Source organism: Antechinus flavipes, chromosome 2 (assembly GCF_016432865.1).
Source record: "Antechinus flavipes isolate AdamAnt ecotype Samford, QLD, Australia chromosome 2, AdamAnt_v2, whole genome shotgun sequence".
In the NCBI taxonomy this organism is placed as follows: Eukaryota; Metazoa; Chordata; class Mammalia; order Dasyuromorphia; family Dasyuridae; genus Antechinus; species Antechinus flavipes.
In genome coordinates, this window is record NC_067399.1 from 278,953,054 (window position 1) to 278,979,380 (window position 26,327).

A 26,327-nucleotide genomic window follows, 5' to 3' on the forward strand; every position below is an offset into this window, starting at 1 on the left:
TTATCTTTCCCTGTCATTCTAGCCAATCTGACAATAGTGATATCTCAGAGTTGTCTTAATTTGCATTTCTCTGATTAATAATGATTTAGAACACCTTCTCATATGATTAGAAAGTTTTAATTTCTTCATCTGAAAATTGTCTGTTAATATCCTTTAACTATTTATCAATTGGAGAATGGTTTGAATTCTTATAAATTTGAGTCAATTCTCTGTATATTTTAGAAATGAGGCCTTTATCAGGACTCTTAAATATAAAAATGATTTCCCAATTTATTGCTTCCCGTCTGACCTTGTCTGCATTAGTTTTGTTTGCACAAAACCTTTTTAACTTAATATAATCAAAATTATCTATGTGGTGTTCAATTATGAGTTCCAGTTCTTCTTTGGACACAAATTTCTTCCTTCTACACAGATCTGAGAGGCAAACTATCCTATGTTTTTCTAATTTGCTTATAACATCACTTTTTATGTCTAAATCATGAACCCATTTAGATCTTATCTTGGTATGTGGCCTTACGTGTGGGTCGAGCCCTAATTTCTTACATACTAGTTTTACAATTTTCCCTGTAGTTTTTGTCAAATAGTGACTTCTTATCTCAAAAGTTGGGGTCTTTGGGTTTGTCAAATACTAGATTGCTATAGTTATTGACTATTTTGTCCTGTGATCCTAACCTATTCCACTGATTAACTTCTTAGCCAGTACCAAATGGTTTTGATTACCACTGCTTTATAATATAGTTTTACGTTTGGCACAACTAGGCTACCTTCATTATCATTTTTTTCATTATGTCCCTTGAAATTCTTGATCTTTTGTTCTTCCAGATGAATTTTCTTACTATTTTTTCCAGATCTATAAAATAATTTCTTGAGAGTTTGATTGGTATGGCACTAAATAGATTAATTTAGGGAGCACTGTCATTTTTATTATATTCTCTTGGCCTACCCATGAGGACTTGATATTTTTCCAACTTATTAGATCTGACTTTGTGTGGAAAGTGTTTTGCAGTTGTGTTTATATAGTTCCTGACTTTCCCTTGGCAGATAGATTCCCAAATATTTTATACTAACAACAATTATTTTGAATTATCCTCTGTCTTAAACTACCTTGTTCCTTTCTGTGCTTATTTTTTCTTTCATGGGAGAGACTTGATCTTAATCCTTACATGATGAAGAGCCAAAGATGAGGCCTATCATACCTCTGATACCTCTCTCTCCTTAATCTTTCCTGTGTGTGTGTGTGTGTGTGTGTGTGTGTGTGTATGTATACATATATGTATATGTATATATAAAAAAATATATATATTTAAAATTGAGTTTAATGTATCTTTATATCAAACATTACATGTCTAACCCTTCTTTGCCCAAGTCAGAGAAGAGTGAAGATCAAAAGATATTCAATTCTCAAATCCCCTTCTAATTTTATATATTCTTACATATTCCAATTATACAAAATGGTAACTTCCGTTTTTTCCTCAATGTGTTCAATTTCCCCATTCTTTTCTTTCTGTTCTTAAGATCAATAAACTAGAACAAAACCACCTAAATCCCTCTGTAGCCCTTAAAGATAGTAGGATACTAAAAGGCTATTTGTTGCTTTTCCTCAAAGGAAGGAAACACTTCTACATTTAGCTTCTTTCAGATGCTAAAATGTATTTACCTTTCAAGGTTTCTTCTCTCAATTCTTATGTTTGCTTTTCAAGATCAGTCGTTTTTCATAGAAGATACTTTTATTTTTCAATCTTTTGGCTTTGTTCTAATATTTCTTATTATCTAAAGGGATCATGGGGTTCTCTTTGTTCCATTCTATTTTTCAATGGCTCCACTACTTGAATAAGCTTTTCTCTTTTCTGCTTTAAGCTTTTTAATCTACTCCCTTTTCTTTATTTTCATAAAACAAATAAAATAATACAAAACTACATTATGGTCTTAAATTTCCCTTGTAATGTTTTCTCTTTGACCCTTCAAAACAGTGGGTTCTAAGGAGACAATAGTCTTCTCTTCTATTTAGACATAAGTACTTAGATAACTCTTAGTTCCTTTAACTTGTTCAAATGTTTTTACCTTTATAGGTAATGTTTTTCATTTCAAATAAAATACTCATCTCTGATTTTCTTAAGAGGAATGTTTAAAAGTCATTTATCCTATTAAAAGCTTTTTTTTTTCCTGTCACTGTTGAAAACAAATGACCAAAAAGTCAGAGTTTATGTAATGATTGTTAACTCTGAAAATATACAGGTTGCCACAAACTTATTAACTCTGAAAAATATCAAAGAACTCCTATAGGTTAGGAGTTTAAGAAATAAAATTAAAAAATAAAAACAAAGAGCTTATAGTCATAGCAAAAAGTTTTCTTTATTTTGTTAGAGGAAAGAAACTAAACACATGTGCCAAGGCCTCCTCTAGTAGGAAAGATTTTATTGAGGCCAAATCTCAATTCATATAGCAATGACTATAGTGAGCTGTGTCCTGACAGTGAGGCATAACACCAATAAGAGAAATTTAATTCATAGCAGTGCTTCATGACTGGAATTTGGGTCCTGCAGATACTTTTTTCAAGCTCAAAACCCACCTGAGGCTGGTATGAAATAATTCTGGGATTTTGCTCTGGTAGAGTTCATCTAGAGCTGGGCTTAAATTTTTTTTACTCACAACTCCTTTTCTCCCAAGAAATTTTTGTATGACTCTAGGTATATAGGTATATAAGATAGATATAAAAATCAAACATTTACTGATAATAAATCATAATTTCATGACCTCCCACATTGTTATGAAACCTATATAGGGTTGAGAACCATAGTTCCAAGAAGATCCAGAGGGTGAATGCAAAAGAATGTTTTTATGCCAAGCACAGGGACAGCTTGCTTCTGGGGCCTTAGTTCTAGAACACAGGGTATCTCTAATAGTAAAAAGAGAGGGGTGATCTTAACATGGGAGTCCTGACATTTCCTATCCTAATAGAAATGACTGCTCCCATGTGGGCAGTTAAAGCAGGTATTCAGGAACTAGACTAGGTAAGTTAGCTGTTTCTTCCTCTTTGTTTTTGTCTGATCATAGACCTGAACAGCAATCCTGAGATGGATATGTTCAATCTTTAAGGGAATGTCATGAATTTGAGAGTGGAAATGCTGGGTCCTTACTGGCAGTAAAGGGAATTATGATGTTGAAAAGTTGGCCACTGATGAAAAGATGAGTTCAAGTCTGATCTGGCTGACTAAAATCAGTTCCTAGAAGAAATTGTTTGGACAGTACATAACTGATATGAAAGTGTATTAAAATTGTCTTTTGTTCTAACTCCCTTAATTATTCTTTTTACTACTGTTCCAATCAATATAGTAAATAAGGTTAAGGTAGCTGGTAAAAGAGGCATATTAATAGGAAGTAGGATTATGAAGGGGAACCTGAAAATCACAAAGAAATCATCCCAATTTGAAGGAGCATAATTGTACCATATAATCAAAATTTATATTCTTGTAATATGTACCTCCAAAAAATCATTAAAAATGACTCTTGCCCCTGAGCAGTCTTCTATCTCATAAGGATCCATGATGCTGGAGTGCTAAACTCCAATCGGCAATTTCTTTAATGACTTTTACCCTTTTCATCTCTCTTTTTCAAGATGCCCACCTCCCTTTACCATTCTATTTTCCATCTCTATATTGTCTTCCTCAATGTTTCCACTTTTCATTGCTTGTCTTTGTATTTCTTTTGCTATTTACCCTTATGCCCATTGTAGTTACTGAAGTGTGATTGCTGTTCTGTTTCCTACTGCCAATCATAACCTTTCCTGATGAGTACCCAAGGAACTGAGTGCACATACCCTTATTTCATAAGTTCATGACTTAATTATTAATTCAAATGTGTACTCATGATTCCCACCAAATACTTTGTGTTCTGATGGTGTTCTGGGCTAGGCCTGACTGAGTTTAGTCTCCTGTATGAGATACTCAAATCCTCAATACAAGAACAAAACGAGATGTTCATAATTTATTCAACAATTAACGAAGAGATTTAGCTATATAGAAGACAAGGATATTCAACAAGAATAGGCATTGAAGATACTTGGAGTAGATTCATCTGGTCAGAGTTCCTTTGCCCGAGTTGCTCATAATGTTTTACAGCCAATCATCAGAGAGCCATTGGGATTCTTAGGAGCTGTTTTGTATTCCGGCAACCAGGATAAGACATCAACTCTTGAACTTTTAGCTCCCCTGGATGACCCAAGGGGATCCAAAGATAGTCTTAATACCTTTTAAAGAAAAATAATTCTAACTTGTCAGGGGAAGAGGTAAGGAGAAGGAGGAGAGAGTGGGAAAAGAGAAGATAAGATATTGTTACTACCTCCTATAAGAGGTACCTATAAGAGGTAGTACTCAAGTTCTCTGCTGTGCAGTTATGAGCCTTCTGTATCTAGTAATTCTGTATAGAAAGTAAAAATCTGTCCCATACTTGAAGGGAAAAAAAAAAGTATAGAATCAGATAAGTTTCCTGCCTATGTTAAGTTTACGACTTTAGAAGTAGTCTGGCATAAAGAACATTGAACAACATTGAGTCTTAGCTTTTACCTGTATTGAAGCTATGATCAAGTCATTTGATCTTACTTTCCTTATTACAAAAATGGAGATAATCAAGATTATCCTGTCTATTATCTGAATTGCTATGAGGAAATGTGCTATTAGGTCTCATTTGTTGGCTAGGCTCTGACAAATGGATGTGTGATTACTTTAATATGGGTATTTCCTTCATAGCTGTAATTGTAACTCTTTCTCCTCCCTCTCTACCCTTAACTCTGTTTTATGATGGGGAAAAAATACTTGGGATAATTGAAACTTTTATGTTTATTTTAGCTAAGTAAATGAATTAGCATATGAAATTATAATAGATATGACTTTTGGGTCACTTAACCCCTGGGTCCTCAGTCAGCATAACTTCATAAATTTAATAAAATTGTAGTATTGAAAAATCAAATCATTTGAAGAGTTTAAAAATACTTTTTTATTAAAGTAAGAGTAAGGAAGAAATGAGGGTAAAGGGATGTATGTAAATTAAAGGAGGGGTTATAACTGGAAAGCTTCACCTATCTTTAAACACAAGTATTTATTGAGTCCAATTCACTTTACATATACAACAATAACCTGTATACTAAGTACTATGGGCCACAAACAGTAAAGATTTACATAATACATGTAGCCATTATAGAATATGGTCATAATTAAATTCTAACTGTGTGATTAAGCATTTAGTGTTTGTTGACTAAATACTTAGGAAATCAAAGAAAAGACTTGGAGGATCAACTTGGGCTCCAGTAATCTTCAGGAAGATTGAGAAACAAGTCTTTTTAGCAAACAACACTCACTTTAAAAGTCAGAAAACTGGTATTCAGGGTTTACCAGACTTATCTAAAAGCCACATATGTATTTATTGGTATAGCGTGGCCTTGAACTTTGATCCATTACTTTATAATGGATTTTCTCAAGGTTCATTTAGAAAAAGTCATCCAAACCTAGTCATTGAATCTAGGCAATTACAAGCGTCTTAGATTTCCAGGTTGAGGCAACCCAGAAGTCTATGCATAGAATGCTTTAAATTTCTTAGGTAAAAGGGATAATTTTAGATACTAGAGTTTTTTTCAGAGTTAGTTTGGTTGTATCTGGACATTTTACACATTAGAAAGCTAAGGCTCACTCAAGTTTGCATGATGTAGTAGCAATAGAGATCCCAAGGAAAACAAAACAAGAAATCTCAGGTCACTTCAGGAATGGCGCCATTGGGAGTGATGTGGCCCACCATCACAGAACATGTGAGAAAGAATGGGAGTACTTCGTGTTTCATTAAGGAAGAGGTCGGTGTTAACCCCCGTAACTACTTCTCATCCATCTCCCTATATCATTCACCCTACTCTTTCCCCCAACTCCCCTTAACCAATGTTCTCTATAAATTTATCTGCTTGCTTCTTGCTCTCTGCTACCTTCCTCTCTTGGAATTTAGTTAGCTTTAACTGACATTAAAGTTATAACAAAACGTTGCCTCTTAATTTGGAGATTATCAAAGCCTCTTAAATTTTTCTGGGGCACTTGTATTCTCAAAGTAAAACAGCAATGTTCTGGGCTCACTTCGGAGTTCTCGTTGCATTCACGGATTTTACTAATTAGAAAGTTAAGGGTCACAGAATTGTACTGCTACATTACAAGGCCCGCCCTCAAGGAGCTAAAGGCCGCCAGGGCTTAGCCAAGTGCGGAGATAATGGGCCTTTATCCCAACTAGGGGAAGGGCGGGATTTAGTTTTCTTTTTTTAGCAGCTCGGTTCCCACTCACACTTGATCTTTTCGAAGTTTCCGATTAAAATTTCCTGTTAAACGGTTCCTCCGTCCGCTTCCGACTAAAAACAAACGTTCCCAGTTCCACAGAGATACTACCTCGCAACCAGGCGACTAACGAATGACACCGCCGAACCTCGTGTCACGTGCCCTAGACCTTCCGGCGGCACAAAGTAGCGGCGCTTTGACCGCCTTCCGGACCCCTTTTCACGTGATCAGCGTTTCCGTTTCTGAAGTTTCCTGGTGCTACTGGAATCCGTGTCCGTCCGGGCGGGAGGGAGAGGCATTGCTGTGTCTCTGGCTGTCACCTGAGAGTTCTGGCCTGATAACCCCCTCTCCTTTCCTCTGCTGAACCTGGCGCTTCCTACAACCTGCTGCGAGAGCGATGAGTGTCTCTGAGCAGCAGCAGCAGCTGCAGCTACCGCCGCAGGACTTGGTCCCGCCGGAGCCGCCGTCTCTCGGTCTGGGCTTGCGGCCGTCCGCAGTGAGTACGTAAGGTGGAGTGCCGCTGGGGTCAGGTGGGCCCTAGGGGTCCCAGGCTGGGGCGTCGCACGGCCCGCGTAATGTATGGGGTAGAGGGCGGAGGGCGCTTCCGAGCCGGAAGGGGATCTTGTTCTGCTTCCTCATTTTATAGATGGGGAAAACTGAGGCCCTAAAATAACTTGCCTGAGGTCACGTGGGTAATACGCCTCGGAGGTGTGATTGCAGCCCAGGTCCTTTGACTTCGGAGTCACTGCCCTCTCTACTGCAGGGTTTAACTCCCTTCTTCCTAGTGGGTTGAAATCTGCTTTTGAAAGTCTGCTGGAGAAATCACTGCTGTGATGAAAGACCTGTGATGAAAGGTCTGAAGATCTCCTTAATTTGCTCTGGCCTGAGCTGGGCTTACTGTGTCTGAATAGAAGCTTAATTAAACACGTCTTATCTTCTTCCCTCTCCCCTACCTCCCCCCAAAAAAAGATTTAAAAAAAAAAAAAAGAAAAAATTCTACAAAGTTATTTTATCTAATTTCAGGCCTTCAACCGCTGTTTGGCAAGTCTTTTTTAATTTTAGATTTTATTTTGAAATTATGAGACAAACATCAACATACAAAACCAGAAACATTGCTGTGTTCACAGCAGGCCATAGGAAAAAATTCAATATGAAACAATTTCTATTTCAAGAGAACCTGTGTAATAAACACTATACATTATTTTCAAAGCTGCCTAGATTTTCTTTGCTTCCTTGCTGGTTTTTGCTCCCTGCTGTCTTTTTTTACTACTCCTTCCTCCTTTCCCCCCAAAAAGGCTACAATTAAGAGTGGAGATGTATACACACACACACACACAAACATATGTATAAACATAATACTCATACATATATATATTATGTCATGCTGTGCTTTTTTCCTATCATCTGTTTTTCTCAACATGGGTTAGCATTTTTTCCTCATAAATTCAAATCTTTCCATGTTTCATGTTTTTCTAAATCAACCAGCTCATCATTTCCTACACCATTCTGAATTCAGATAGTATCTTCCTTCACAGGGATCTGAGGTAATTTTGGGTATTTATAATATTGTTGCTCAAGTTGTTCTTAAAATAATACAGCTGTTATTGTTTAAAATGTTTTCATTATGCTCATTTTGCTCTTTATGATTTCGTGGAAGTCTTTCCATGTTTTTCTAAAATCATTGAGCTCATCATTTCTTATAGCAGAATAATATTCTATCATGAACAGATAGCATAAACAGATGTTAAGCTCCCCAGCTGATGGGCGTTTTTGGATTTCTAATTCTTTGCCACTATAAAGAGATCTGATATTAATATTTTACAGTATACAGATTCTTTTCCATTTTCCCTAATCATCTTGGGAAATAGACTTAATAACTTTTTGGGCATGCACAATTCCAAATCTCTCTCCAGAATGGGTTGGATCAGTTCACATATCCACCAATAACAAATTTAAGGTCCAAATTTTTCCATACTGCTTCCAATATTTGTCACTATCCCCTTGTCATTTTAATCAATCTGATAGATATAAAGTAATATCTCAAGGTTGTTTTTAATTTGCATTTCTCTTATCAGCAATGATTTAGATAATTTTTTTTTCATATGACTATAAATTGTTTTGATTTCTTAATTGGAAAACTGGCTGTTCCTTTCTTTTGACCATTTGTCAATTGGGGAATAACTCTGACTTTCAAAGATTTGACAAAGTCCTTGGCTTTCTTGATGTTCTCTTCTAGTTGTCTGACCTTTTGCTGGATCATCATCGATCATCTGTATCCTGCCCAATAAGCAAAGAAGTCCCCCTAAAAAATGGTGTAGGTCCTTTTTATAGGACCAATTCTCAATCCTTGACTTCTCTGCGAAGTTTCGTTAGTTCTAATTGCCTTTAATACTTATATCCAGCAGCCACCTCAAATTTAATATGACTGAAACCAAATCATTCTTTAATACTCTCCTGACTTCTGAGAATCTGCCCCCTTTTCTGACTTTTCTCTTTAAAAGGTGCCATTATTTTATTAGTCATTGAAGTTCAAAACTTCAGTTATCATCTCTGAACCAAGGTCTATAGCTTTTGTTTTCATCTTGTTTCATGTTGTCTTTGGCATCCATCACTTCATTTCTCCTGTCACTGCCATCAACCTAATTCATTAGCCCTTTATTGTCTCTTGCAAAGACTTCAGATTTCTTTCCCTTTCTATCCATCCCACACATTTGACACCTGAATTCTAAAGCATAACAAGCAATATTGCCCACTTCTTCATAAACTGTGGATCTCCACAGCCAAATTTGAATCATATCCAAATCTACAGCTTAGTATTTTAAGATCCTTCACAATAATCTTGTCTCATCCCATCTTTGTTAGATTTCTTTTATATGATTGTCTTACATATAGCCTGGACTGCAACAAATAAACTGCTCTCTCTTCTCTGAACACAACTTGGCTTTTCCAGTCCTCCTACCTTTGTTTCCATGTTCCATTTGTTTGGAATGGCTTACTGATGAAACCATTTGTTATTGTTGTTGTTTAGTTATTTCAATCATGTTCAACTCTTTGTTATACCATTGGATTTTCTTGGCAAAGATACTAGAATGATTTTCCTTTTCTTTTCCAACTCATTTCATGGATGAGGAAACTGAGGTAAATGAGGTTAAATGCTTTACCTAAGATCATACAACTAATAAATGTCTGAGACTGGATATGAATATGGGAAATTGAGTCTTCCTGACTTTAGACCTGGCACTATAATCCACTGTGCTACCAGTCACACCTATATCTTAATTCTCTGCTTAAATGACATCATGAATCATAGATTGAGATGAAAGGTCCTTTGGAGATCATTTTTTCCCATCTTGCTCATTTTTCTAGATGAGGAAACTGAGAACCAGAGAAGTTAAGTAGCTTCTTCAAGCTCATGCAAGTGAATAAGTAGCAGACTTGAAATTTGACTATCTGTCTTCAAACTCCAAATTCAGTGCTTTTTTCTCAAACCTTAGGACTCTGTAGCTCTTATGATACATACTTTAGTCTGCCTTCTATTTTGCTTATTTGTTTCTAGTACCAGATTATAAACATCTTGAAGGCATGGACTTGTTCGTAGTAAGAACTCAGCAAACATGAATGAATGATTCTTTTGGGAGTACACTAATGTAGTTAAGTTTTAGGTAAAAATTTGAAGATCTACATATGAAAATGAAATGACTATGCTATGTGAATGAAGGTACACGCATTATTGTTCAAAATTAGTAGGACGGTAATTGAAACATTTTAAATTTTTGCTCTGATCTGAGCAAGAGATCTGAATTGAATCTGAGTTCTTTTACTTATTACATATATGAATTTAGGCAAATCATATATTAACAATAATGTAAGCTGAAAATTTATGGCACCTACATGTGACCAGGCATTTTACAAAGATTAGTGTATTTCATTTGAACTTTACAATAATTCTAGGTGGTATGTCCTATTATCCGCATTTTTCATTTGGGGAAATTGAGGAATATAGGTTAAATGGCTTGCGCATAGTCATGCAGTCATTAAGAAGCAGCTAGCAGAGGCTAGATGTGTAATCTCATTAATATGATTACTCCCTCAAACATATTCCCATCTTATCTTTTTGGATTATTATTCATATCCTTCTACAAATCTTCCACATGGGGACTAACCCATGTGTTGGAGCTTTCCTCTTAAATCTCTTGATATTGCATGATTAAAGATTATTGGTTTAAAGTGTTTATCAGTGTTATTTTAAATTGTAAAGTTATTTTAAATTTTTTTAAATAGCTTTTTATTTACAAGTTATATGCATGGGTAATTTTACAGCATTGACAATTGCCAAACCTTTTGTTCCAATTTTTCCCCTCCTTCCCCCCATCCCCTCCCCTAGATTGCAGGATGACCAATATATGTTAAATATGTTAAAGTATAAATTAAGTACAAAATAAGTATACATGTCCAAACCGTTATTTTGCTATACAAAAAGAATCAGACTTTGAAATACTGTACAATTAGCCTGTGAAGAAAATAAAAAATGCAGGGGGGGTAAAGTTATTTTAAGGTACATATACCAATATTCTTCCATAACCTGATTCTTTTATGTTCTAACACTTTTTCTTTTTCTTTATTTTTTATTAAAGATTTTTATTTTCAAAACATATGCATGGATAATTTTTCAACATTGATCCCTGTAAAACCTTGTGTTCCAAATTTTCTCCTCTTTCCCCTTACCCCTCCTGTAGATGGCGAGTAATCCATCATATTTTAAACATAATACTTTTAAACATAATACAATATATGTCCTAACACTTTTTCTAGCTTTCAAATTCTATGGTTCCATATTTTTCTACCTGACATATTTAAAATTTTAAAAACTTAAATTCAAAACTTGCTTACTATGTGCACAGACTCTAACTTAAAAGAGAGCATGTGTACCATGCCTTAGTTAGATTTTTGGCATCTTTTCCACCAACACAATATTCTGTAGACAGTTCTTGGGCTTAATAAATTTGTTGAGTTTTATTGCATTTGCTTAAGATGATTAAAATACCGTATCTATTATAAAAGAGATTATATAACCTAATAGGAAAGACAAGACAGGAATACAAATTAGAATGTAATTAGAATGTAGAACTTGCATAGGGCAAGTACCTTCAAAGTGCAATGAGAAGTTCAATAAAGGAGAAATAATTTTTCTGCTGAGAATATCGGGGAAAGCCTGCCAAAGCTTGATTTGGCATCTGAGCTTGATCTAGAAGGATTTCAGCAGAAATGAGGGGGAGAAGAAGAAAGAGAAAGTGTAGGAATATATTCCAGGTGTAAAGAGTTATAAGTAAAAAAGACAAGGGATATTAGTTCAGGGCCATTAAGTAATGGTCTAGTTTGGTTAGAAGAGAAAATGATTTGAAGGGGTGTGATGAGAGATATCAGGTTGGAAAGAAAAGTTAATCATTTTAAGGGTCTCAAATGCCACACTAAGGTGTTTGGATTTTATTAGTAAGTCAGGGGCATCCAAATTTTTTATTAGTTCACTACATTATTGTACATGTGCAGGATTCACAAATTTAACATTTAGTTTCAATTGTAATTGTTAATTAGTGTTATAAGACTGCTAGCCTGACATCTAGTGGTAATCAGTGTGTTGGGATTTTTTCCCCCCTAAATTCCCAAATAGGTTTTAACTTAAGGTTCTTAATAGTCACTTAAAGGTTTTAAACCAACTGTAGAGATTTTTGAGTAGGGATATGATATTGACCAGAACTGTACTTTGAATATACATTAGTGAACTTAATATTGAGTATATTAGAAAGACCAGGTCCTGGAGGTAGAGAGGGAAGAGAATAAGTATTTATATGGTACCTGCTATGTGCCTGGCCTGTGCTAAGCACTTTGCAAATATTGTCTCATTTGATCCTCACAAGAAACCTTTGAGATAGATGGTGTTATTATCCACATTTTACAGTTGAGGAAATTGAAGCTAATAGAATTAAGTGATTTGTCCAGGCTCATATGGCTAAGAAGTATCTGCTTCCATTTAGCTGTTAGACTATTAAACTAGTTCTCACAAAAGGTAATTGATATTGGCTTGAAGTAGGGTGGTGACACTAGAAGTAGAAAAGAGAAGGCAGAGAGTAGAGACAACATTCAAAGATTGTATAGGTTCTGACATCTGGTTGGCTGTAGGAGGAAGAAAAGATGACTGATGGTGTTAAGCATGAACAGGGAAAAATAGGGAAGTTTCAAAGGGCAGATTTTGGGGAAAAGATCACTTCTCTTGTAGGTGCAGGGAGTTTGACGTGTTTATTTACGCAATCCTAGACTTTTAAACACTTGTAACAATTTTCAGCATAACTTATTTAGGAATAATTGTCCTATACTATTTGTGAAAGATTTGTGAATTGTTATAGATTTTTTTTCCCAGTCTTCATATGTTTGAGTGCCTATTAGAAATACATCTAGCACTTTTCTAGGAACTTTGGTGATACCAAAAAAAAAAAAAAGAAAAAAGAAAAAAAAAAGAAAAAAGAAAAAGGGCATAGTTCTATGCCCCAGAAAATATTTATAATCTAGTTGGAAAAATGGGGCAACTAGATAGCACAGAGGATATAGTGCTGGGCCTGAAGTTAGGAAGATTCATTTTCCTAAATTCAAATCCAGCCTCAGACATTTACTAGCTGTGTGATCCTAGACAAGTCATGTAACCTTTTTTGGCTCAGTAAAATGTAGCTGGAGAAGGAAATGGCAAATTACTCTAATATATTTGCCAAGAAAAGTCCAAATGGAGTCACAAAGAGATCCAAATGAAATGACTGAACAACAAAAGGATTTGGAGAAACAAGATTAATATAGGCAGTTCATTAAAGGCTGTATTTTCCCAATTGTCTTTATTTGATTGAAATGAGAATTGAAAAGAACTCTTAATATTTTCCCAGTTCAGTTTTATACTTTTACCATCATTGTGCTGATTGTAAGTGAAAGAAGATACTGCAGTCCTATGGAAAGAATATGCCTCTGGATTAAGAGGATTTGAATTCAAATTCTCCTCCAATCCATACTATCTTTTTGATTTTGGGCAGGTCAGTTAACTTCCGTGGGCTTCAGTTTCCTTTTTTATAAAATAAAGAAGTTTGACTAGATGATCTTTGAAAGTACCTTCTAGCTCCAGATGTATGAAATCTAGATGCTTGAAAATGCTTTCTAAAATTATATTTTTGTTCATGTATATTGTGCTGAAGAAAGAAATACATTTATTTTACATTAGATTTAGCTTAAACTTTAACCATAATACTTTGTTCTAGTAGAAAATTTAAGACTGAATAAGTCTCAACAGTTTCTTCAATATTTTTCCTGCTTGGGGCATAGGTTCAGGTGATGCTTCTCCAGATGAAGGGCTAATGGAAGACTTGACTGTTGAAAATAAAGCTTTGGAGCAACTAGCACAAGGATTACTTTCTCATTATTTACCAGACTTGGAGAGATCAAAGCAAGCCCTACAGGAACTCACGTAAGCAAATCAGAAACTGTTATGAGCTCATGCATTATGCTTTATTTATTGAGAACATGGGAATGGAAATTGGGAGATTTGGACTTAATATAATATTTAGGAAGCCACTTTATCTCTAAATCTGTTTCCTACTTTGTAAAATGGGAATTATATCTGTCTTGTTTGTCCCACAAGATTGTGAAGATCAGAACACATATGTGAAAATGCTTTGTAAAATGTAAGGTATTGTTTTGCCTATACAGTTCTATCTAGCTTGTGGTAACATAGCTGCTTTTGATGTATTCTTCAGGATGTTTTTTATAACATTTAGTTTTGATTATTTCTAACAATTTACAAAGTGGTAATAGAATGCTTTTTAACGTAGCTGCAAGACATTGTCTATTTTTTCTTCTTATTTTGGGCAGTTATCTCCAAATCACAAGTAGAACCTGGAATTAGCTATAGTTGCCATTATTTTGTGAAATAATCCATTTGATTATCTTATGGTAAAATTTGCATGTCTTTGTTTTAGAATAGTTTAAGAAAATTCCCCATAACATCTTTGTTTCAGAAGGCAGATATTTCTAATGATTCAGTGATTTGTTGTTGTTAGTCATTTCAGTCGTGTTTGACTCTTTGTGACCCAATTTGGGGTCTTCTTGACAAAGATATTGGAGTCATTTGCCATTTCTTTCTATAGTACATTTTACAGATACAGAAACTGAGTTAAACAGAATTAAATGATTTGCCCAGGGTCACACAGCTAGTAAATGTCTTCCCATTTACCTGTCCAGATTCAATAAATACTTTGCTTTTTAAAAAAATGAGAGATGAGAGAGTATAGACATTATCTAGACATGTATGGTCAAGAACAATAACTCGCCTAGAAATCAGACGTACTCACTGTTTCATCAGGGGGATAAAAACAACCTGAAATTTCTACTCAGAGTGAGAAGCTAAATATGTCTGACTGTTGTAGGCCAATGATTTACCTTAAAACTCAGTTCAGGGGCAGCTAGTTGGCACAGTGGTTAGAGCACCAGCCCTAAAGTCAGGAGGATTTGAGTTCAAATCTGGTCTCAGACACTAAACACATCCTAATTGTATGACCTTGGACAAGTCACTTAACCTCAATTGCTTCAGCAAAAAAACAAAACAAAAAAAAAAAAACCTCACTTCAGAAGTGACAGTTTATCAGGTTAACAAAGGGGCAACATTGTCAATACCTATTTACGTAATATCATTAGCCAATGATTTTATAGGTTTTATACTTGGGCAATGATCAATTATGAGTCAATAATGATTTTTAAAATTTTACTTTAAAAATTTTCAGTAGTTTATTTTCCAAATACATGTAAGATAGTCAATTTTACCTTGATCTCCTCCCCAAAACAACAAATAATCTGATATAGATTAAATATGTACAATCCTTTTAAATATATTTCCATATTTGTCATGTTGTACAAGAAAAATCAGATTAAAAGTGAAAAAAATCATGAAAAAGAAAAAAACCAAAAAAAACCCCAAATCAAAATACTATGTTTTGATCCATATTGGATCTCCATAGTTCTCTCTCTGAATGTGGGTTGGAATTGCCTTGAATCACCACATTGTTGAGAAGAACCAAGTCCATCACAGTTGATCATCACATAATCTTATTGTTGTTGTGTACAATGTTCTCTTGGTTCTGCTCACTTCACTAAGCATTAGTTCATGTCGGTCTTAATAGGCTTTTTCTGAAATCAGTCTGCTCATCATTTCTTATGGTATACAGTAATATACCATAACTTGTTTAACCATTCCCCAACTGATGAGCATCCACTTGATTTCCATTTCCTTGCCACTATAAAAATGGCTGCTGCAAACAGTTTTGCACATGTGGGTCCTTTTCCCTCTTTTATGATCTTTTTAAGATATAGATACTGCTGGATCAAAGAGTATGCACAGTTTTATAGCCTTTTGGGCTTTAGTTCCAAATTTCTTTTCAGAATGGTTAGATAAGTTCACAACTCCACCAACAATACATTAGTGTCCCAGTTTTCCCTCACCCTCTCCAACATTTATCATCATTTCTTGTCATTGAAACCAATCTGAAAGATGTTAAGTGGTACCTTAGAGTTGTTTTAATTTGCATTTCTCTGATTGATCAATAATGATTGAAAACATTTTTTCATATGACTAGAAATGGCATTAGTTTCTTCATTTGAAAATTGGCTGTAGGATGAATACAGAGAGGCTTGGAGAGACTTACATGAACTGATGCTAAGTGAAATGAGCAGAACCAGGAGATCATTATACACTTCAACAACGATATTGTATGAGGATGTATTCTGATGGAAGTGGATTTCTTTGACAAAGAGACCTAACTGAGTTTCAATTGATAAATGATGGACAGAAGCATCTACACCCAAAGAAAGAACACTGGGAAACGAATGTGAACTATTTGCATTTTTGTTTTTCTTCCTGGGTTATTTTTACCTTCTGAATCCAATTCTCCCTGTGCAACAAGAGAACTGTTCGGTTCTGCAAACATATATTGTATCTAGGATATACTGCAACATATCTAACATATATAGGATTGCTTGCCATCTAGAGGAGGGGGTGGAGGGAGGGAGGGGAAAAATCGGAACAGAAGCGAGTGCAAGCGATAATGTTATAAAAAATTACCCTGGCATGGATTCTGTCAATATAAAGTTATTATAAAATAAAATAAAATATTAAAAACAAAACAAAACAAAACCCCCCCAAAAAAGAAAATTGGCTGTTCATATTCTTTGACTATTTCTCACTTGGGGAAAGACTTGTATTCTTAAAAATTTGGGTCAGTTCTCTGTATATTTTAGAAATGAGGCCTTTATCAGAAACCCTGAATGTAAAAATTGCTACCCAGATTTCAGCTTCCCTTCTAATCTTGACTGCATTTTGGGCAAAACCTTTTTAATTTAATGTAATCAAAATTATCCATATTGCATTTCATAATGTTCCCTAGTATTTTGGCCATAAATTCCATCTTTCTTTACAGATCTGACAGACTATCCTTTGTTCTCCTAATTTGCTTATAGTTTCATCATGTATGTGTAGATCATGAACTCATTTTGACCTTATTTTGATATAGGGTGCTAGGTGTGTTAGTCAGTGCTTAGTTTCTGCCAAACTATTTTCCAATTTTCCCTAACAATCTTTGTCAGTAAGTTCTTGTCCCAGAAACTGGGGTCTTTGGGTTTATCAAACACTAGATTACTATAGTCATTGACTATAGTGTCTTGTGTCTTGTGTAACCTATTTCACTGATCAACTACTCTATTTCTTAGTCAGTACCAAATGGTTTTGATGATTGCCACCTGACTGCATTCTCCCCCCCCCCCCCCCCCTTTATATTGTTGAAAGTGGATAATGCATATATGTTTGTAGTATTTTTGTAGTGTCTGAGAGGTCTTTGTTAACCTTCTTTAATGCTTATAATGTTTATAATCTCACTCTTTTTTCTGGATGCCCCAAATATTCTTTAAACATCCAAACCATATAATTTGCTGAATAACAGTTACTTTGTTTCTTGAGAGCTAAGGAGCATCACAAAGAATGCTGTGCTTATGATCTTTCTGTTTCTTTACAGATTTCATTAGCAACAATTGTGTTGTAGAAAAAATACTGAGTTAGAAATTGGGAGTTTGGGGGTTTAATTTTGGCTCTGATAGCCACTTATGTGAGTCAGCAAAAACCTTTTGGGTCTTAGTTCCTTCATCTTTGCAATGAATCCAAGGCTTTAATCTTTATAATTCTGTGATACTAAGTAGCCTTTGTGGTTTAGTGTAGACTGAAAACCTTTTTATTTTGTAACTTACTAAGGGTAAAGAGTCCTAGAATAAAATGTGATATATTAGGACTTGGAAGAACTATTTGCTTATACATGTTTATGCTCAGCCTTATGTCTTCAATACTGGGAAAGGGGAGGCAGACAGAGGGCGGAGAGGTAATCATTTACTACTTTTGAATGGAAGCAGATTCTTCAATGATTCATATTGAATAACATAGTCATGGCATATATAAAATGAAAATTTAAAGATTGATCTTTACCATCTTAAGGATTTTGTAATTTTTTTACTGTGAAATTTATAGATGGTTTAGGCATTTTCATTTAATTTGTCAGTGTAATTAAAATTTTAAAAAAATTTTCCCCAGTTACATGTAAAGATAATTTTTAACATTCATTTAGAAAACCTTTTTGAGATTCAATTTTTTTCTCTCCTTCCTTTATTTCTTCACCCCTAAAACAGTAAGCAATTTAATATAGATTATTCATGTTCAATCATGCAAAACATATTACCCTATGTAATAATTTTTTAAAACTCCAAAGTGCTATATTATAATTTTGTTTTTAAATTTCATACATTGCTGATTTCTATCTATAGGTTTATTTTTGAAATCTATGGGGCAAGATATTGTGCTTTAGAGGCTTCTTTTAATTGTTTCTCACAATCATTCTAATAACACAGGTTGCCTAGGTAAGCTAGTTTATCTGACTGTGCCACATCGTGCCCCCTGCTTCTGAACAGATTTTTCCTCTTCTGAGATCAGTAAATGTAGCAGATTGTAGGAAGTCAGGTGAGCGTCTGGCCTGTAGGATGTATAATCTTTATTATTGGAAGCTTCTTTACTCTTTTTGTTTCTTTGATGTTTGTCATGTTTTGCACTCTTTTTCTCTGAAAGTTTTAAAGAATAAATTGCACAACCAGATGACCTCAGGACCCTTTGGCTCTTTATATTTGACCCAGGTTTCAAAGTATAGTGAGGTCATGTGAAAGGGAGTTGGAACACTGGTTTGTTTGTTTGTTTTACTGGATAGACTTAGAATCATCCTATTTGAAAGACTTAAGGGATTTAGAAATATTATTTAGTCTGATTCTTCTCTCTGCTCCTTAAGATTTGTTCAGGGTCACCTGACTAATTAGTGATAGTCTCAAGAACACTTGGTTCCTGGTTAACAGCTTTTTTTCTTCTACCAGATTGTGACTTTTAGCTTTGGCTTCTTCCAATACCATTAATGTTACTTAAAATATTTAAAATAGGAAGTTTTACTATATTTGCCTTCCCAGTATGTTGTATTAATGGGAAGTATGCAAAGCGCTAAGGATTTTAAAGAAGGCAGATCAAAAGTTCATTTTCTTTTTGATTCTAAGTTGGTAGAGAGAAGGTAATGATACTTTAACTTTAAATTATTAAATTGACTTTAATGGAATCTGAAAGCTGGAGTTTGGCAAGAATAGGAAACAGTTGACTACTAGCTGCTTTCTGTTGTTTTGTAAAAAGTTTTACTGACAAAATAAACTTGGAAAAGATTAGATTTTCTCCAGACTTGTTCTCATATTCTTCCAAATTAATTTCAAGCTCATTGCAATAACCAACATTGAATTGTTAAATTGAAATATGGAATTTAAGGTGGTTTTATTTCAATCCTCATCTCTATTTGCTTTTGTTTCAGACAGAACCAAGTGGTATTACTAGATACATTAGAGCAAGAGATTTCAAAATTCAAAGAATGTCATTCTATTTTGGATATTAATGCTTTGGTAAGTCTGTTTTAGTGTCTGTGTTTTAATAATATTGCAGTTTAATGTTAGCTGAAGTAATTTTTCCAACCTAATATTGTTTTGATGTAGAGGTTTCTCTACCTTTTTAGAATTGAAAAATGAGATTTTTACAAAAACTCTTTAAATGTTTTTAATGTTTTATTAAAATTTGTATTTTTCAGTTACATGTAAAACAATTTTTTACATTTATTTTTAAAACTTTTTGAGTTCTTGATTCTCTCCCTTCCTTCTCATCCTCCCCCAATTGAGAAGAAATAATAATCTCTGATAATATTAATATTTTGAAAGATAATTTGTTACATAAAAAACCTAGTTGTATTGTCATTTAAGAGTTTTTATAGGAAAGGTAGGGTCAAGATGGTGAAGTAAAGACAGAGACTTTGTAGCTCTTTTTAAACTCCTTTAAATAAATGACTCTAAACAAATTTTAGAGCATCAGAACTGCACTAAAAGATGAAACAGAAAAAATTTCCAGGCAAAGACAACTAGAAAGTCAGCAGGAAAGGTATGCAGCAAGGTGGGAGTCTAGCCAAATTTCAGCCAGCACAGCCCCAGCCTCAGCAACCCAAGACTGGGCCTTGGGGCCTTTGAATCAGTGACAACATTGCTGGTTTCCAGACCTCTCAGCCCAGAGACACCAAAGATGACTTGAAAGGTCAGCAGGAAAGAGTTCTCGGAAAGGAAGGATTGTTTTTTTTCTTTGAATTTTCAGAGCCTGGATCAGTATCTTATATTTAGTGAATGTTTACTAAATGCTTGTAGAATTTAATTTTCACTTAAATTGGTTAAACTAACTAGTGGAATAGTCCCTGATATATATATATATATATATATATATACACACACACACATACATATTACATAGGTTTCTTTGGTTGTATTCAGCAGATATTTGGTGTATAGTAGGTCAAGCCAGGAAGCTTTATATCCCCTCCTAAATGCAAACACTAGATGTAATAAAGTGACAGAAAGAAAATAGTGTCCTGGGTCTATAAAGAATAGGAAGGGAAATCCTCTTTGAGATATTTTTGTTCAGTGGGTCATGTCAGAGCCTTATATACAACCTTTGACAAGAAACATGAAAAATTCTTGACTTTCAGCTAGGAACTGAAAATTGGAGAGCTGAGTTCTGTTTCTCTGCAGATAGAATTATAGTATGTCATTAGTTTAATTCATATGGCCTAAAGAATCCCTTTTACAATACCCCAAGAAGTGATCCTCTTTTGGAGAGCTGTCAGGGTTAGAAAGTTTTTTTGCACATCTATCTGAATCTCTTTGTCACATTGACTCCTTGCTCCTGATTCTATCCTCCAGGACAAGAACAAATGTACATTCTTCTACATGGCAAGCTCGTAAAATATTTAAAGATAGTTATCATGTCCCAAACTTTCTCAGTTCTTTAGCAGCCCGTAGAGCATGATCTTGAGCCTCTTCATTGTCCTAGGAGATCCTCTTTCTCACTTTTCATTGTCTTTCTAAAATGTGTCATCCAGAGAACACTTGTTTCAGTTGTATCCAACCAGGGCTGAGTATATTGAGACTGTTACTTCTTTTCTTAGTACTATCATTTAGTTCTTAAGGTAGCCTAAAATTGCTTTAGGCTTTTTGGCCACCACTTCAGTGTTTGCTATGTAAGACTCTTAATATATTAAACTTGCACTTTACTAAACTCTACTAGGTCTTTTCTCAATGAATTGTCATCTAGCCAAGCTCTTCCTGTCTTGTAATATGAATTGTATTTTTTTCTTTTTGAAATCAATTAACATTTTGATTTTAATTTCATTTGATTAGATTCAGGCTACTGTTTTAGCTGATTTAAATATTTTTGCTTCTGACACTGTATGTTTTCTCACCCTCCTAATGTTTCACTTGTAGTTTTGATAATCATGCCATCTGTGCAGTACTGTGTTCTGGAAATAGTGTTGGCTCTAGAGTCAGAAATTCTTCTAATCTTTTCTCTGGTTACTAACTTTATGACACCTTGGGCAAAATATTTAACCCTTCTGATTCTCAATTTCAACTTTAAAATAAATGGGTTGGACTAGAGGACCTCTGAAGTACCTTTAAGCTTTAAATTTATAATCCTATTACATTATCCAAGTCATTGATTAAAATGTTAAATAATACAAGCCTCAGTATGTTCCTAGGGCATGCCACCAGAGACCTTCCTTTGAAGCTTACATTGAACCATTAAGGTCAATTCTGGATGCAGACACATGTAGATAAAGAACATAAAACCAATAATTACTAAGATCTGATTTGAATACAAGATCAGAAGGTTAAGTTGCAATTTCTGATTCTTGTTAATCTGGACTATTTTCTTGACAATTAATTCTTCCTTTTTCTTTTTTCCCTCATCCTTTCTAAGGAAAAATTGTTTTTCTTCTTCCACCTATACCTACATTACTTCTTAATCTTCTCTAATTTGGGATCCTGCTTTTTTTAGGAAATCCAGTCATCTTTAAGATATTGGAGGCTATCCAGGAAGAAACCTTTCCATGGACATATGTACCTCCTTGATTATAGCTCAGGAATAATATTGGGCCTAATCATAAGTAGGAAAGTTCAAACTGATGTTTCTTGGGTTATTGAAGAGGATCATAAGATCAGGCAGTACTGTTTTAGTTCTATAACTTAGTACTTTTTGTCAGGCACTTAAATTAACCTTTTGGGGCTCTTGACTTAAGTTAGTGAAATGTAGGCATGAATTTTAAAAAACTTTCAGCTTCTTCTGAATGTAACTAATAGCAACTGAGTAAAGTAAAGCAACTTTAATTCCATATAAGATACCTGTTTGTGCAATGACTGATTTAATTGTATAGCAGATTTTAAATAAAGAAATGTCTTTCTATCATGTAGTAGATATTATATTTATTGTGTACCAGTGTTATCTCTATTCTCCCTCCTCCTACCAATGGCTTTTAAAGTATTGCATGTGGTTTTTAAATGTGATTTGTAGAGTATAATTAAAACATGAAGATAATGGATCACAAAACTGATCAAATTTAGGAAGACTTGTTTGGGATTTGTACCACAAATTTGTTTGGCTATTCCAGTGAATTTTTAACTTGAATCCTAATTTAGTTTTTCCTGTTTTAAGTTTACAGAAGCTAAATACTATCACAGCAAGTTAGTAAATATAAGAAAAGAAATGCTGATGCTTCATGAAAAGACATCAAAGTTAAAAGTGAGTTGAATAACTTTTAAATATATTTTAATTAGTTGGAGAGATTTAATGCTGTTTTTCTTTTTTGTTGAGGGTTCCTAGTAATAAACTTTTAGATACTTAATACTTTTGTCACATTTACATTTTAAATGAACTGAAAGTGATGTTTTTATTTATATATCACATAAGATTTATTGATCTTATAATATATTTTTTAAAGATAATGTGAATTACTAGATACCTACAATTATAACAATATTGATGAATTATAGAAGAGAACTTGTTCTCTGATTATGGAGTTTCTAAGTACTCCATTTAGTTGAAATATTCAAGCAATTAAGCAATTCCTTTGATATAGAGACTCTTTATAATAGGATAGACTATTGGGATTTACTTAAGATTATATGAAACAACTGAATTTATGCAGAAAAGTAAGTCTGAATGTGGAGAAACAACACAATATAAAGACTTTGCTGTTTTGATATTCGAAAGACCTGTTAATAATATCGATTCCCTTTTACACACTGTCTTGATTAACTAGGGCAGGTCTCTCAGTGTCTGAAATGATTGAGTTTCAGAGCAAGTGATGACTTCTCACTAGGAGTTTCTTATACAGATGAAACCAAGGTCTAGATCAAAAAAAAAAAAATGCTAGCCTCATAATAATATGTTGCTCTGTCTGTTTAGTGGTGAAGTATTTAATTAAACCTTGATGTTTGGTACAGTTCCTTGTTTTTGTTTCTTTTCTAACTTAGAAAAGAGCACTTAAGCTCCAACAAAAGAGACAGAAAGAAGAGTTGGAGCGGGAACAGCAGCGAGAAAAAGAATTTGAAAGAGAGAAACAATTAACTGCTAAACCAGCTAAAAGGACAGAAAAAAAAACCTAAGAAGCACTCATCCTGCTAATGTATATATGTTTATTTTTATATGTATATATGTATGTGTGTACATATTTTTCCCCTTCCCCTAATCCATATTCTTTGGATTTAAGAGAGTTTGATTTAAGAGAGTAGGATCAGTTTGATGTAGTGCCTTATGCCATTGTTCAGAATTCTAATGTGTTTTGCACTCATTGAATTGCCATGTTTTCATTCTAGTCATTTAGGATGCCATGTTTTTTTATTGGTTGTCAAAATAGAAAACTGTTGTAATGTTTAATTTTTTTTCATCTTAACTTTTCTCATACTTTAAAAAATTAACTGCATTTTTGCCTCAATACATTTAATGATAAAATGGCTTAATATCATTCATTGTACATTTAATAAAAGTATTACTTTGTGTAGTATTCTTAGGGTTGAAAGAGTAGTAAGATTCTGTTACTGAACACATACAAAATTTTAAATTTGTTTTTTTTTATTGGAATGCCTTGCTCTTTTTTTGAGCCAAAAAATGGTGATTTTTGATTCTCAGCTCCATGATTAAATTTTAAAAAATCTATTGCTTTTGTTAAGAAAGAACTCTACTTGATATTGCTATGCCAGTTGCCTAATAATAGATGTCATTAACAGGAGGTGATTTTGTAAAGCCTACGTGAGTAGGTAGGAATTTTTTCATGGGAAATTTTAACACAGGAAATAAAGGCATGGTGGCATCTTTGAGATAGGAAAGTGAGTAAAAGGAAACAAATTGTCTTTGTAGAACAGAGACCATCTAGTTTTTTTCCTCCCACCAATTTCAGGCCTCATATATTCTTAATGATGTAAAATATTTTGTATTTTAAATTGGACTGTTTGATCTGTAAGCTGGTATTGTAGGGGTACTGTGGTACTCTGACCATTAACTTCTTTACTTGAATGTTTATGATATTTAATAATAGTTTTCAAGCACTGAAATGATAATTAAATAGATAGGGATACTTGGGACCCATTTCTTGACTCATCAGTATGGTCTCTTAACTTTGTCTTGTGATTTTTTGTGCGTCATTAGTGCTTACCTTATTATTCCATTGCTTCATTTTTAAAATTAAAATGATGTGTTGCTTATCCATTTTATAATGATGCTAATGGATTGAAGAAGGTAGGTAAAGAAAGTCTAACCCCAAAATGAATTCTTTTAAGAAAGAGACACACCATTGTGAAACTTAAATCTTTTTCAGAAATTGTTTGAGTCTCGCAAGGAAATACTAAGTAGGAAAAATTATAGTTTCACTTTTTAAGATCCAGAGTGTGCGTATCCCTTTTTTAATATTAAGGGGTATTTGACAGTTGTCTCATCTCTATCATATAGGGAATGAGCAGAAACCTAGAAGGATATGTGATTAGAATATATATCTTTTCTAATTCACATGACAACTTGCAGATATTTTTTATTAAACTAGAATCTACCTCTGGTCACATATCAGGCTAATACAGAAGGAGAGGAAAATATTTGATTTTTGGAAGAATGCAAAAAAAAAAAAACTAGGTCCATTAATATCCTTTGATTATTTTTCTTCTCAGGTTAATGACTAATCATCATAGTACATACCTATCTGACTTTACACTTATGAATGTTAAGTTTCACATGGCCAAATGTTGAGATCTCTATACAGAAATTACATGGATAAATTAAAAAAACTTGCAGAAACAATATGAAAAAAATTTCTGTGTATAATTTGGTAGAGTTGAGTGGTCTTAAGTTATTGACCTAGTTTAAAATTATGATATATCCTATTGTTGTGTGATCAGTTCTGTTATCTGCCTATTTAAATTTTTTTTTCCAAGAAAGACTTTAAGACTGAACTCTTAACAGGTAGTAAATAGATTGAGAATTCTAGGTTGCATGAGTTATTCATTTAATTTGCCATATTAAAATAGTTGATGAGTTTGCTATGTATGGCAAGGCACTTATGGTTTATTTTTTTGCATTTTAATAATTTGTATAACAAGTTGAAAAGCTGATATGTAAATAACCAACCATTTTTAGGTTGTAAGTCAAAAAGTACAGTTATTTAGTAATTGAAACAGCTTACAGATTTAGCTTTTTCAAAATATTACAAAGCTCTTGAAGTGTATATAAGAATATAAGTGTGTAAGAAATTGAAAGTTACTAACAAATTCATTTGTTACTATATTGAGCACAAAACCAATAAAAAAAAAGCAATGACTTGATCCTTAGAATCTTTTCAGTCTACTTTTTAAAAAAATCATTCCCTTTATTTTAAAACTATATCATGGATGTACCAAGGATTATTTTGCTTTTACTTGTGAAATTTTAAAAATACTGATTTTTCAACCAGGTCTCATATAGTTTTTACAGACATTGAATGTAATTCAAGTTGTGCAGGTACTGAGATTTTTTTTTGATAGTTGTCAAAACTTATTCTGAATATACTGTATATTCCTTCATACATTAGTCTGGTTTTTGAGCTTGTAAAACAAGGAATATTTTTTACATGTTTAATAAAAAATGGCTTATGATGAAATTTTATGATGTGCTATTTATTAAATACACTTCGAACCAGCAGTTCTCATAAACTGCAGTTGTTCAAACACTAATTCTTGTGCCCTTCACTCCTCCCTTCCCTCTGCCTCACTTTTCTTCCCTTAACTTTTTCCATTCATCAGTCTTCCAAGTTTATACATATTTTACATAACTATTCAGGAATTATTTTTCAAAAAGGTCATAGGATGTTCTATTTCAGCTAGACCAAAAGATTCTGCGGTATTTGGGGACTTTTGCTCATACTAAGAATAGTCGCTGCTACATGGCCTAAAATTGAATAAAAGAACAATCTGAGTGAAGTCTGGAGGTTGTGGTGACAATGGCAAGTTCTGATCTTGTTCTGCACAACTTGATGACAAATACAATCTACC

The 26,327-nt window shown here is 33.8% G+C and overlaps 1 protein-coding gene across 1 annotated transcript; it reads left to right on the plus strand.

Moving 5' to 3' along the window:
- Positions 1-3,942: 3,942 nt before the first annotated feature.
- BLOC1S6 (biogenesis of lysosomal organelles complex 1 subunit 6) lies at positions 3,943-25,936 on the plus strand. Its single transcript, XM_051977266.1, has 5 exons — positions 3,943-6,802; positions 13,659-13,800; positions 19,259-19,346; positions 22,468-22,554; positions 23,289-25,936. The coding sequence occupies exons 1-5, from the start codon at positions 6,700-6,702 to the stop codon at positions 23,418-23,420; spliced, it is 552 nt and encodes a 183-aa protein (XP_051833226.1). The 5' UTR covers positions 3,943-6,699; the 3' UTR covers positions 23,421-25,936.
- Positions 25,937-26,327: the final 391 nt, after the last annotated feature.